At 42.9% G+C, this 15,445-nt stretch overlaps 2 protein-coding genes across 2 annotated transcripts in view; one reads left to right on the top strand and one right to left on the bottom strand.

Annotated features, from left to right (window-relative positions):
• Window positions 1-15,445, bottom strand: part of SLC4A1 (solute carrier family 4 member 1 (Diego blood group)) — an 80,997-nt gene that overhangs the window by 61,740 nt on the left and 3,812 nt on the right. Inside the window, exons 2-3 of the mRNA XM_088470648.1 lie at window positions 12,967-13,058; window positions 11,438-11,519 (exon numbers count right to left, since the gene is read on the bottom strand). Coding sequence (XP_088326774.1) covers window positions 11,438-11,519; window positions 12,967-12,984 — 100 coding nt within the window. The 5' untranslated portion in view covers window positions 12,985-13,058. The remainder of the gene's footprint in view (window positions 1-11,437; window positions 11,520-12,966; window positions 13,059-15,445) is intronic.
• The window catches only part of RUNDC3A (RUN domain containing 3A), a 71,538-nt gene that overhangs the window by 522 nt on the left and 55,571 nt on the right, over window positions 1-15,445 (top strand). The window lies entirely within an intron of this gene.

Here is a 15,445-nt window from a genome sequence, read left to right on the forward strand (position 1 = left end):
TCAACACAAAAAACTTTGTTTACTGCTTGTAAATGAAATAAGTGACAAGTTTTAAATATTTTACACAATAATTCCTTTAATTTCATATGTGTTGATTCAGACAATGGAGGACATTTCATAAAACTAGGAGACAGTAGAGAGAGTACACATAGAGTTTTGTTTTCTGAGTGATATTTATGTTGCAAAGCTTCTGTCATTTTGTGCCTTTAGCACGTGCCCTTTGCGAAGACTACTAAATTTTGGTGTTAGTTGTGCACCTCTTCTGAAGCTCAAAATGTTGTCACTCAGAAGCCACCTTGAAAGATAGGATTGAAAACAAAATGAACCATTGCAGTTAAAATGGTCCATCTTCAATTATAAATATTTAACTTTTATGTGCATATTGTTGGGAGTGAGGGTTGTTTCCTGGGACAGGAGTTTTATACCCCTTTTACACCGGAGCTAAAACCCGGGTTTTTGAAGGGTTAACCCGGGCAGCTCCCTGGTGTAAAAGGGGAGAGAGTTGGATCGCCGGGTCGAGTGACCCGGCAATCCAACCCAGGTAACTAGCAGGGTTTAACACGGGTGTAGCCCGTGAAACCCACGCTGTGAGAACAGCGCCTTCCGGGTCACGATGACCTGGAGTGCGCTGCTAGCCGGCCGATTGTTCCGGCTTCAGTGGCGCTTGGAGATGACGTCATCTCCAAGCGACCACTTTCACTCCACAAAAGCCAGGTCTATGCAGACCCGACTGCGGTGTGAACAGCGCTGACTCGGGAATATCCCGAGTCGGCGCCGGCAAAATTCCGGGTCTGATCCGGATAGGAACTTTGTTCCAACTCCGGGTCAGACCCGGAATTTAGATGGAAAAGGGGTATTAGTAAGTGTCTCCCATTAACCTTGTGTGAAGTGGCCTATAGAACTCTAATTAAACATTTTCTGTAGTTAGATATCTGAGTTTAATTGAATTTTAGAGTTAATTCAGTGACTGCAGCTCAGTCTGGAGTATATTTACTAAAGTGCAGGTTTTTAGAAGTGGAAATGTTGCCCATAGCAACCAATCAGATTCTAGCTATTATCTTTTAGAAGGTTCTATATAAATGCTAAGTAGAATCTGATTGGTTGCTATGGGCAACATCTCCAAATCTAAAAACCCGCACTTTGGTAAATATACCCCTGACTCTTATGTGAGCATATAGCAAATGTCTGTGTGTATGTACTACAACATGTCTTTTGCATCCCATTTCACTACAGTGAGAAGAGCACTAATAAAATACTATGGGATCAGGGGTAATTGATCTCTCTGCTAAAGCACATTAACTGGTCACAAGTGCAGGAATACCAGACATACATTGCCAGAAACATGAGAATATTAATGCAATCTCTGCCAGTATAAACAGCACATCTGGGCCCTCATTCAGAGCCGCTCGTAAGCGGCTGCTCGTTCGCACTGAGCGATGTTCGCACAACTGCGCATGCGTACGGATTGTAATACGCATGCGCGAACCAGTCAGTGCGGCCGAAAATCGTGTGCTCGCTAAATAGCGAATGCCTGCTATTTTGAGTGACAGAAGGAGGCGTATGTGGGTGGTAACAGGGGAAGGTGCTTGAAAACGGGGGAGTGGAATTAGATCGCAGGCGTGCTTAAAGGTCAAAGCGGGCGTTTTAAGGGAGTGCATAATTAATAAAGCAGCGTCATTGACCACGTCACTTGGTTTTTTTTACTCTGAACTACTCGCAAAATAGCGGTTGAAAAAACCAACCACAAGAATAGCGAGCAGTTCATACGCTGTTCGATGTACTCGATTAATCTAATAAATAGCGGACATGACGTATGGTGCGAGCGGCAAGGGGGCGTATTTTTCAAAATAACAACCGCAAGTTTTGCTCGCTCGTTCAGACTTAGAGGCGTGAACAGACCGCAATGAGCGAACGGTTCATTTGAATAGCCACCCCTTGTTTTAGAACGAACGACCGCAAATAGTGAGCGGCTCTGAATGAGGGCCATGTTTCGGTATAGGGATCAATGAGCTAGCAGCACTTTAACATCACTTCCTACACATCTGTGTTATGTCCACAACATGACCTACAAACGTGACCAATTGTGATAGAGGTGCTTATCTGAACAAACCAATGCTGCTGGGGGGACTGTAAGAATGGCTGTATGTATGTATGTATTCTCATTGGATCTATCTGGTTACCCAACAACCGTCCTAGACAAAGATAAACTGAACACAAGTTGTCTAGAAACATAGCCCAAGGGCCTGCACTAGCACCAGGAGATTGTTTTGAGTTTCTCATGATGAACGCAGGTGAGTCTATGACTAGTGCTGTCAGGGGATGTATAGTCAGTTAGGAGTAGACTAGTTCAAATGAGAAAGGTACATTATTGCATGCAATGTGAATAAAGTTGATAAATGCTAGCATTATCTGGAAAGTCTTTGGGTAGCTAGATGTCCTTGGATACTATCAGATGCAGTATATTCTCAGTGCCCTTACAAGGTGAATTTTGCACAAGGGCATCTGTAGCTGCCACTAAAGCTGGCCATACACGCTACAATTATCGGGGCGATCCGCCCGATATCCGTGGATCGCCCTGATAATTGTAGCGTGTGTGCGGGCGACTGAGGCTTAAATATTGCTCGGTCGGGCATGCCGGATTGTCCAGCATGCCCGTCCGGTGCGATATTTATGGGGCAAACTGTCGGCCGCATCGGGCTGTGTATGCCCTACCGCGGCCGACAGACAGATATTTCCTGTGTTCCTTCCCATGGAAGGAACAAGGAAATGTCTCCTCCCCCAGGGGCGGAGCGCAAATATCGGGCTAATACACTGTGAGTAATCTCACAGTGTATGCCGAGGACATCTGCGGCTGGCAGGCTGCCAGATAAAATGTCTGTTGGTCTGACAGGCATTTTATCTGGACGTGTATGCCCAGCTTTAGATGCATTTGAATTGAGAATGGTTTGTATCTAAACACTTTAAATGTAGCGGTTTTAGTGCTTGTACAACTATCAGTAGCAAATAGGACTAAATGGGATGTATTCTATAAATCGCAGATTGATAGTGTTATATCCCTTTCACATCGCAATACCGGATTTTTGTATACAGGTTTATCCCAGGTGGCTGAGACCCTTTTCAGACTGGCTGCCCGACCAGGCTTATTGCCTGGTTGATGACATCACCGCCATCACATGCTGATCCGGCGTTTGGAGATGAGATCATCTCCAAGTGCCGACTCTTCCTATGTTGTGAACGGGATCTGGGTTACCCATTCACACTGCATCACGAGCCGGGTTGAACCCCTGTTCAACCCTGCTTGACCCAGGTTATTTGAACCTGGGCCTTTCAAAATGCACAGTAACCCAGGTTTTTGCTCTGGTGTAAAACGGGTATAACAATGTCCACTATTCAGATTTGTGCTAAAACAATCATAACCATTCAGACTTTTGCTGTCATTGTTTAGCCTGCACCGGACAGATAAATGGTAATTGGTGAATGGGTGATATGTATTATGTGCTGATCTGTGCCTTTAGAAATTATTGCTAAATATCCCTCATTGCATTTACTATATAGCATGTTCAAATTCATGTATCTCAGTTCTGGAAATATATCCATTTGTGTAAATGTAACTAATGACTTAGGACAAGGCATGCAGATTTGAAGTTAAGCCTCCCATCACCAGAGTTATCTGCTGTTGGCAGCACTATTCCACAGTTTCCCTGCGACTATGCATACATAAGCCTATTTAACAAACATAGAGGTGCATATCTGCAGACAGATCAGTAAATCCACAATTTAACCCTTAAGGCGCACATCCACTAGGCGATATTAATGAGCGATTGAACGATAACGACATTAATTGATCATTAATCGTGCATAAATCGTGCACTATAATGTCGGAAACAACCAGCGATGTGCGCTCCCTCTGGCCGTTTCCGACATCAATCATCGCCTGAACATGCTGGTCTATCTGCCAATAACCACAGATTGACCATGTTCAGGGACGAGGGATGGTGCCTACACTGAACGATATATCGTTCAGTGTAGTAGGCACTGCACATTTAAATGAACGATAATGATATCATTATCATTCAGTCCTTCACTAGTCGCCTAGTGGATGCTCCACAATTAAGAGAAAAAAAAATCAGCTTTATTGTCGAGAAAGGGCCCCATTGATGCATAGACCCCAAAGTGGAGTTATGACAGCAGAGTTGTAGTTCCTATCAATTATATCATGTTAGTATCTGGGCTGCAAACACTGTTAGTTTATTTATAAAATGAGAAAAGATCCTTGAATGATTCTACCCTAAGCCTTGCTGATGCTCTCTCCTAAGGTAAACATTGGAGCTCTACACTTAGGATATCATCTTATGGGGCCCATACATCAGCAATAAATCGGGACAATTCTGCGTTTTACAGATGGTTGTGTAAAAAAATCAGCAATGTATGGGGTTCACCTATTGCCGATTCCACCAAAAAGTGATTGGAATCAGTGAATCAGGTTGTCCAACATGTTGGCTTTCACAGACCAAACCCGGCTGTAGTTTGCCAGTGTATGGTATCAGTCATTTTACTAGTAAAATGATGATTCTTTCATGATTGGCAGATCTGTTCTCTGGTGAAAATGTTTGTCAATCGCTAGTACATATTGGAATTGTATGGATGCATACTGGTGGATAGGAGAATCGGTAAATCAGGTAAAAAAACGCAGCGTTTGTGAATCTTTTAACATGATTGTTGATGTATGGGCCCCAAGAGATAGAATAGGAGGACATCATTTTTTTTTTATATTTTTTTTTAGCACTAAGGTTTGGATCTTCAAAAAGTAAACAAGATTTGTTCCCAGTTTATCAATGATAGGAATCATTAATCTTTATAGTAATTTCCCTAAGTTCAGCCATTGGTGAATATAGTTCAGCTGGAAAACATGGTGAACACCTAGCAAGCTACATCTATGCTTACGAACCCTAAATGGGGTGCAGTTTATTTACCGGTGTCCAGAATGCCGGACATCAGAATCCCGACACTGGAAGCCTGACTGTGTACTAAAGATAGGTGTCTAAATACCGACGCCTATCTTTAACCAGACGCCAAAATCCTGATGTCCGGCAGCAGGGAAGTGGTTAGTTTTAGGCACCCCCGTGGGGACTTAGGGTTAGACACCCTCTGGGGCGGGTTAAGCTAGGGGAAGGGAGTTAGGGTTGGGTACCCCCTCTGGGAAGGTTGGGTTTAGGGTGTAGGAATGGGGGGTTAGGGTTAGGCATCACCGGGGGGTGGTTAGAGTTAGGTACCACCGGGGGGAGGTTAGGGTTAGGCACCACTAAGGGAGGGTTAGGGTTAGGGGGGGGAGAGATGGGAGGGTTAGGGTACTTACCAGCCCCAGTCAGGATCCTGGTGGTTCGTGCTTCCAGCGTCGGTATTTAGTCCGCTGGCAATACATCCGGTAGTATTACATACTGATTCCCCTATATAGTATTGGGGTTCGCTAACTACTAAACTACCGGTCCCAGAAGAATCGGTCCATAAAAAAGCCACTTGTGCCGTGGAAATAAAACGTAATGTCTGTAGCCACCTACTTCTGTTCTCACGGTATCTTCCTCCCTGCCCTCCGTCTTCCATCCGCCTCCTCCTTTCCAGATTATATGATCCGTGGATCCCCCAATATGTTGACTGTCTGAAAAACAGACTCGCAGGAGGACAGCGGAAGATTGTAGTATCACGTTTTAAAAAAAGGATTCCAAAATATATCTTCCCAAAGAAAGACAGGATTTTACCGCAATGCATCCAGCTCTTGTAAAGAGCAATAAATGACCAATATTGATCATTCTACACTTTTCTTATACTCCGTCCACATTATCTTAACGAAAACTAGTATATGAAAACTTATATGTGTTGTCTTTAAGGTTTTAGTTTATTAAACCCCATCCTCATGAACATGAGATATATAGTGTTAATCCACCATTCCATACTAACAAAGCAACAATTTTGTTGCTATTTGAAAATGGGTTCACGCTATTTCACTTTACAAACTATACTACACAAGACCCATACAGACTTGTGTATGGGTTTCCAGAAAAAATAATTCCAATCAACAAGTGCCTGAAAAGCTGCACCAATTTGGCCATCTGCACCATTTTAGCGCCATGATTCGATCAGAGAGACTAGGTAGTCATTTTAAAAAGGCCAGACAGACATAGTTTCCAGACAAGGGAGATATGGTAGCAGGGCATTCAAACATGGTTTCCAGACAAGGGAGACATGGTAGCAGGGCATTCAGCATGGTTTCCAGACTAGGAAGCATGATAGCAGGGCAGTCAGACATGGTTTTCACACAAGAGAGACATTGTGACAGGACATTTACACATGGTTTCCAGACATGGTAGCAGGACATTCAGACATGGTGTCCAGACAAGGGAGACATGGTAGCAGGGCATTCAGGAATGGTTTCCAGACAAGGGAGACATGGTAGCAGGGAATTCAGGCATGGTTTCCAGACTAGAAAGCATGATAGCAGGGTAGTCAGGTATGGTTTTCACACAAGTGAGACATGGTAGCAGGATATTCAGACATGGTTTCCAGACAAGGGAGACATGGTAACAGGGCATTCACACATGGCTTCTAGACTAGAAAGCATGATAGCAGGGCATTCAGGTATGGTTTTCACACAAGTGAGACATTGTGACAGGACATTTACACATGGTTTTCAGACAAGGTAGACATGGTAGCAGGACATTCCGACATGGTTTCCAGACAAGGGAGACGTGGTAGCAAGACATTCAGACATGGTTTCCAGACAAGTGAGACATGGTAGCAGGACATTCAGACATGGTTTCCAGACAAGGGAGACATGGTAGCAGGACATTCAGACATGGTTTCCAGACAAAGGAGACATGGTAGCAGGATATTCAGACATGGCTTCCAGACAAGGAATACATGGTAGCAGGACATTTAGACATGGTTTCCAGACAAGGAATACATGGTAGCAAAACATTCGGACATGGTAGCAGGACATTCAGACATGGTTTCCAGACAAGGAATACATGGCAGCAAGACATTTAGACATGGTTTCCAGACAAGGAATACATGGTAGCAGGACATTCAGAAATGGTTTCCAGACAAGGGAGACATGGTAGCAGGGCATTCAGCATGGTTTCCAGACTAGGAAGCATGATAGCAGAGCAGTCAGACATGGTTTTCACACAAGTGAGACATTGTGACAGGTCATTTACACATGGTTTCCAGACATGGCAGCAGGACATTCAGACATGGTTTCCAGACAAGGGAGACATGGTAGCAGGGCATTCAGGAATGGTTTCCAGACAAGGGAGACATGGTAGCAGGGCATTCAGGAATGGTTTCCAGACAAGGGAGACATGGTAGCAGGGAATTCATACATGGTTTCCAGACAAGGGAAGCATGGTAGCAGGATATTCAGACATGGTTTCCAGACAAGGGAGACATGGTAGCAGGACATTCAGACATGGTTTCCAGACAAGGAATACATGGTAGCATGGCATTAAGACATGGGGCCTGATTCAGAGCCGGACGCTATTTGTGCTCGCTCGTTCAGATAAAGGGGCTGGCTATTTAAATTGAGAGCTCGCTCTTTGCGGTCTGTTGACGCCTATATGTCTGAGCGAGCGTCCGAAACATGCGTTCGCATCATACATCATCTCCGCTATTTATTTGATTAGTCGAGTACATCGAAAGGCATATGAACTGTTCGCTATTCTTGTGGTAGCATTTTCCTATCGTAACCATGCGAGCAGTTCAGGCTAAAAGACAACCAAGTGACGTGGTCGATGACGCTGCTTTGTTAATTATGCACACCCTTAAAACGCCCGTTTTGATCGTTTGGCACGCCTGCGTTCGGATCTACACTCCCTGTTTTCAAGCACCTTCCCCTGTTACCACCCACAAACGCCTCATCCTGTCAATCAAATTAGCAGCCCCTCGCTATTTTGCGAGCACAACATTTCCGACCGCACTGACTGGTCGGCGCATGCACATTACGACCCATACGCATGCGCAGATGTGCGAACATCGCTTACGAGCGGCTCTGAATCAGGCCCATGGTTTCCAGAGAAGGGAGACATGGTAGCAGGACAATCAGACATGGGAGACATGATAGCAGGACATTCCGACCTGGTTTTCAGAATAAGGAGACATGTTATCAGGCAAGCAGAAATATAGTAGCATATGAGTCAGACTTGGGTTCCTGACTAAGGAGACATGGTCGCAGGGAAAGACAGCTATTGTTTTCTAACTAATGAAATGTGGTAAACAGGGCAACAGGGCAAGCAGTCAATTATTCATTATAGGTAGTCACTGTATTCAGGGCATGAAAACTCACCTAAAAAATGTATACAGTTTGGACCTTCTCTTCTCCACCTGATGGTTCTGGCCTACACAAAGCAAAGACTAAATGCCATATTATGTCCTGAAGACTAAATGCCATATTATGTCCTGATGTGCAGAACCAACAACAAATATGTCCCTTCCATATGAACCTATCATCACGCTTTCAAACAAAACCCTCAGTGATAAGATTTCAATATCATTCTGAGAAGTGGGCGTGACAATCACAAGTGCTGCACATAGGGAACACTGTAATATGATTGTCTCCCCTGGACATGCAATAAGAAGCACATAAGCTTCTTTTTCCCTTTGATATGCATATATATATATATATATATATATATATATATATATATCTCAAATGTCCTAACTGACTGACTCATCAACGCCCCCACCAAACCCTGGACCTAAAAACACGAGTATATTCCTTCCATGACGTAGGTGCCCCCTAAGCAGGTGATTTTTCAAAATGTGACTCCTGGGGTGAAAAGGACTAAAATGTTTCCTCCCCCTGTGCAATGTCCTGACTGACTGTCTCGGGCGGAATTCAATTGATTACGCGGTCCGGATCTCCCGTCTAAAGTGACAGGAGATCGTGGTCCGCTATTCAATTGATGCCGTTTTTCACGCTGATCGCGCCCATAGAGGTCAGGTTTAGCCGCGTAAAGCAGCTAAACCTGACCAAAGTGCTGGGCGCGACCGCGAAAAGTGCTGTTTGGGCGCCCAAACAGGTCACTTTTCGCACATTTCAGCTCGCATCCCCCTGGGACTGCGAGCTGAAATGTAGCGCTGGCAGCTGATAGCGCCCGACAGGAGCAAGAACTGAATAGCTCCGTCGGGCGCGATAGGGGCTGGAATCAATTGAATTCCGCCCATTGAGTCTGTAGCACAGTTCAGCAATCAAACACCAACTGTCATCCCAAGTGCTGCCAAACATAACTGGCAGTTGGTGTAGCTCCCCTATTTGAATAGTGATGGAAGGGAATGTGTTACTACACAGGTACAGGAGCAGAATGTGTTACTATAGAGGTGAGGGAAGGGAATGCGCTACTACACAGGTATGGGAGAAGAATGTGTTACTACACAGGTAAGGGAGGGGAATGTGAAATGTGTTACTACGAGGTGAGGGATCGGAATGTGTTACAACATGGACAAAGATGGGGAATGTGTTACACAGGTGAGCAGGGGTAATGTGATACTACAGGCATGAGGGAGGGGAATAAGGGCCTGATTCAGACCCGCTCGCGAGCGCTATGCGCTCGCAAGCGGGTCGATGGTGGCCCAGTGCGCATGTGCACGACAGAGCCAGCTCCGTCATGCGCATGCGCGAGACCCGGATAGGTGGACGGGCCGGGGGCGTGGCTGCCCAGACAGAGGCGTTCCCATGGGAATGCCTACCGTCTGGGGCCAGCCCCACTGACATCACAAGTGATGTCAGTGGGAGTGCTTTCGGCTCTGTTAGAGCCAAAAGCACTCTAGAGCTTGCGGCAATGAGACCCTACCACAAGGGTCTCCTCGCAAGCCCGATGGTCGCTATGCGAGTGGCCAGGAGGCCGCTCTAAAAAAACAGAAGGCCAGCCCTGATTCAGAGCGAGCGCTCTGTCAGAGCGTCCGGCTCTAAATCAGGCCCTAAGTTACTCCAGATGTGAGTGAGGGTAATGTGTTACTATAGGGGTGAGCGGGGATAATGTGTTACTACAGAGGTGAGGGAGGGATTGTATTTCTACACAGGTGAGGGAGGGGAGTTTCGAATGTGTTACAACACAGGCGAGGGAGGATAATGTGTTACTACAGAGGTGGAATCTGTTAGTTCACAGGTCAGGGAGGGGGGGTAATGTCTTACTATAACAGCGAGGGAGAGGATAGAGGTGAAGGAGTAATGTGTTACTGGAGAGGTGAGATGGAAATGGAAACAGTAAAAATCTAAGGTCTACCCAGGTGAAACCAGGTACATCAGCTAGTCTTACTATAATCAGACAATCATAATCAGTGCAAAAGCAAACCTGGAGTTTGACAGATATTATCCATGCTTAATATATTTTTTTCATGTAACTTTACTTTGCTATTTCCTGGTCCACCATTTTAACTCAGCAAAATAATGGAGGATGGAGGGATGAACAGATCACTGTGGGCTCATTGGGTGCATAATGATTGATTTTGGGAAAATTCACTCAATGCCTGATAGCTATAACTCAGTATTAAAATATTATTATTGCATTGGTACTACAACCCTTCCCTGCTGGGCACCCTTTAATACTAATTTCTTTATGACCACTCACAAAGTGCCACACACTCCTGCGCTGATACTTAAACCTAAAAATTGATCTCTTCTTTCTGGGCTTCCAACTGGAGGCTTCCTTTACTCCATTACAATTATCCATGCCAAATTTGTGTTTTTTAAAGTCAGATATGTATATATGTATAACATTAACTCTTTTGACTCGTATACTAGAAACATCTGGAACCTGTGTTGTATATGGGCTTTCACTTATTTATAGTGTTCTATTTATGTGTAATATGTGTCACATTTTAGTGTTATTCTGATACCAAAAATAAAAACATAACAAAATCATTACTGTTGTAGTTTTCGATCATATAGTACATATATTGATATCTATTGAAATATTGTAGTTAACATATAATAGCATTTAATTTTATAAAGGTCCTGTTTGTCCCCTAACAGTATGCCCTATGATGTGCATAGGTGGACCTAATATAAAGCACAGGTAATAATGTCTCCCTGCATCCTCACCCTACAATGCTGCATTTCCCTTTAAGGGATCCTTATATAGATAGTCATGTACTATATACTGCCCTGTAAATTATATAATGGTAAGTATGTTTCAATACTTGGAGACAATATTTCTTGTATCACATTAGAACAGAAGAAAGTTGTGTTCTATGCTTTTATTAAACAAACAACAAGACAGCGGTGTATGAACCTTTGAGAGCAGAGATAGCCAACAATTGGCTTCTCCTAGTCTAGCCGAGCACCAGTTTAAAAGGAAGCCATCAACAGCCAATGTATTATTTTGTATGATTGGTATGATTTTTTTAATATATATTATATGGTAAGTTTGTGTGCTCTGTTACTTACGTTCATCGCTACCTATGGTTGACTCCGGGTCTCCATAACTTCCAATATCTAGGGCTCCTTCCAAATCTTTATCATAGTTGAGCTTTAAAAGGAAACATAAAATGTAAGTGTGTGAGAGTAAGAATAATTCCATATTGAGGTTAGTCCCCCTAACTATTCATCCATTTGCTGGCAGGTGTGGTTCATGAAATTATAAAGGATCGCAAAATGCAGCATCAATTGACACCCACATTTTGTTCACTGGTACAGACTAGACTGTAAGACAGTTAGGGATGTCAGATCAGAGCTGTGTTAGGACTTGGGGTATTGGTAAAGTCTAAACTTAGATTTGCAGTTACACTTTTTTTCTTCAAATGACCATGGAGATCTCAAGACCACCATGGTCAATCAAACAATTAAGTGATTTGTTCTTGTTGAAATAAGGGGTACCTTGTTCTCAGGGCTTTCATTTTACCCACAATACCTTCCTTGACTTTTTAAGAAACCTTTAAAGATATCAAAGGTTGTGTGTTGCTGAGCAGTATATTATACATGAAATAACTGGAGGGTTAGGAAAAGTAAGCTTCTCTACCTAAGCAGGGAGAGAGTGGCTGACGTCTCTGCTGACCTGCTCTACAAACATGCATTGTTTAGATAAGTGAATTCATACTCAAAGCAGATTCCTTGCCTGCAGACACCGTTTTTTGGCTGGCAACAGATGGCATTAGAACACTGTCTTAGAGTTTTGGGAAGAGCTAGAGCTGTATGTAATGGGGTAAGGGTGGTATGAAAAGTCAACATCCAGAATATCGACACCAGAATGTCAACATGGACATTAGGTCGACAAGCAATATGTCTACATTCACAAATGTCGACATGGTTAAAATTATGATTTTCATATTGTCAACATTTAGCATGTAGACACCAGAATGTTGACATTCCGTCTTTTTTGCATATTTTAGCCTAACCCTAAATAACACAAAAATGTACTGTCGACATTCTGGATTGGACATGGTAAATGTTATCATTTTAAACCTGTCGACATTTGTGAATGTCGTCATTTTTCTTGTCGACCTTATGTCAATGTGAATCTTCTAGTGTTAATTTTCTGGTGTCGACATTTTTACTGTCGATGTTATGAATGTTGACATTCTAACTGGATACCGTGGTGGGAATGTAATACTTTGCTTTATGAAATAGCTGTAGTGGACAGCCCGATTAAAACTGAATAATATATTTTACCTTCAGGGTTCATATAAGAAAAACCTTTGGAGTGGTCCCATTTTTTTTGTATACACTTTATACTCTACTAATGCTGTGAGTTACATTTTATTATTGTAAGTTCTCCTTGAAGGTTCCCGAGGAGCTCCTACCAATCCTCTATTGCCTCTTGTTGAATAACTTGAAGACTGTTCTAGGGCAGAAGCTGCTATAGTGTAAAAATTTGCATCTGTATATTATTTTTGTTTTACAGCTTTTCTTTAATGAGAGGTAAAGGGAGACTCCCACCTATACAAAGTCCATGTTAGCTTGGGTCTGGTTTTACTCACAGATTCGTTAGATGTCATTTTGTTTTCAACTGGTTATTTCCGTGATTGTTTCAGTGCCCAGCAAATGGTGAACATAACACATTGACTGAAACCTGCAGAGTGGAAAATAGAATTAGGTCTAAGAATAATTTTTCAACACATTGTCCATAAATGTCTGTAACTCTGTATATTGTTTGTTATTTAAAGCAGTGGTTCCCAAACTGGGCATTGTGGGACAATTGCAGGGGTGCCACGGGTTGATGGTCAAGGACCAAATACACTTAATAATATGATCAGCAAAACCAGTGCTGGTGGCTGCCAATCATAATATATGTGGACAAACAGAAGTGCAACAACCACATAACGGAACCTATGGATGACAGGTAAAAACAATTTGCTTAATTTAATATTTGTCTTGACTTTCTCAATAGGAAACTTTTTGCCAAGGGGTGCCATGGACAACATGCTAATACTCTAGGGCGCTGTGAGTCATGAATGTTTGGGAATCACTTATCTAAACTGTTATGTTACATTTCTCAAACATATTTAACTAGGACTTCCATTTAATTTAAAGCATTGCAGTAATCCATACCAGAACTTTCAGGGTTCTGAATTTGGTGAAAATAAGCTTTCAAAATTAAAAGTGAAAAAAAAAACCTGACAACTGTTAATACCATCAATTTACTACATACACTAGTGCAAGTTTATTTTTCTAGTGTATGTATAAGTCCCTGATTGTCCTGATTTTATGATTTCAGTGCATACCTCTCCTTTTCTCACTCTATACATCCTCACTAGGTGAACTCATCAGCTCTTTTGACCTCCAATATCACCTCTATGCTGATGATACTCCGATCTACCTTTCCTCCCCTGACCTCTCTCCCTCTATCCTCACTCGTGTCTCCAACTGTCTCTCTGCCATCTCTTCTTGGATGTCCCAGCGATTTCTTAAACTTAATATGTCTAAGACTGAGCTAATAATCTTCCCTCCCCCCTACATAACCACACTTCCCACCATTTATTTATCAATTGATGGCACAACTATCTCCTCTAGCCCCAAAGTGTGCTGTCTTGGAGTTATCCTGGACTCCTCCCTCTCCTTCAAACCACATATCCAGAACCTCTCACAGTCCTGTCGTTTTCATCTTAAAAATATTTCCAAGATTAGACTCTTTCTCACCCAGGATGCCACTAAAACCCTCATACACTCATTGGTCATCTCCAGATTGGACTACCATAACATTCTCCTAGCAGGTCTCCCCAAATCCCTTCTCTCCCCTCTCCAGTCTGTCCTCAATGCTGCTGTTTGGCTCATCTTCCTCTCAAAACGCTCTGCATCTGCCTCCCCTCTCCTACAAGCTCTCTACTGGCTCCCTTTCCTTTTAGAACCCAATTTAAGGTTCTCACACTCACTTACAAATCCCTCAGCCATTCCTCTCCCATTTACATCTCTGATCTCATTTCCCTTCACTCTCCTGTCCGCCCTCTTCGTTCAACAAATGCACACCGTCTCTCATGCCAATTGATTACTTCCACCCACTCCCGCCTCCAAGATTTTGCCCGCTCTGCTCTCCACCTTTGGAACTCTCTCCCGCTTCCCATCAGACTCTCCACCTCTCTTCAATCCTTCAAACGGGCTCTCAAGACCCATTATTTCATCAAAGCCTTCCAGCTCTCATCTTAACTTGCTGCTACATACTCCTTCCTCCCTGCCTACCCCATTTGTTTCACCCCTGTTTGTCTATCCCTCCCCCTTAGAATGTAAGCTCCTATAAGCAGGGCCCTCTACCCTCTTGTGCTTCTCCTTATTCTACCTTCATCTACTTCTTACTCTCTACCAGGGCACCTAACACTTGGTTGCTTTGCATTGTTGCTTATCTGGGTGTTATGGTCGCGAATGTAGCAATGTATATTATCCATGTCCTGTAATGTATTCTATTGTATTGTACTGTAAGTCACTGTAAATCAATCTATTTGTTTATGTACTTTTTAAGGCACTGCGGAACACTTGTGGCGCCATATAAATCATAATAATAATAATAATAATATGCTGCACAAACATGATGTTCTTTTTATAAAGAAAAAAGGGTAAGAGGCTTGTACACTACATCCCAACTATGGAGCCTCAGTACCTGCCTACTTGCTCAAGTTGATACCCTATGTAAATAATACTTGCCTACTTTTGAAAAGCATATCAGGGAGATAGTGAAATTGTGTGAGTTAAAGTGGACGTGTACTGTTATGTTTGAGAGGCGTGTCATGAAATTGATTTACATCCAAATGTTAATGAGCCTGAAAGCAGCCATGGCCAAAAGTTTTGAGAATGACACAAGTATTGGTTTTTCACAAAGTTTGCTGCTTCAGTGTTTTTAGACCTTATTGTCAGATGTTACTATGGTATACTGAAGTAAAATTACAATCATTTCATAAGTGTCAAAGGCTTTTATTGACAATTACATTAAGTTTATGCAAAGAGTCAATATTTGCAGTGTTGACTCTT

The sequence above is a fragment of the Taudactylus pleione genome, unplaced genomic scaffold, assembly GCF_031769625.1.
Source record: "Taudactylus pleione unplaced genomic scaffold, aTauple2 ptg000102l, whole genome shotgun sequence".
In the NCBI taxonomy this organism is placed as follows: Eukaryota; Metazoa; Chordata; class Amphibia; order Anura; family Myobatrachidae; genus Taudactylus; species Taudactylus pleione.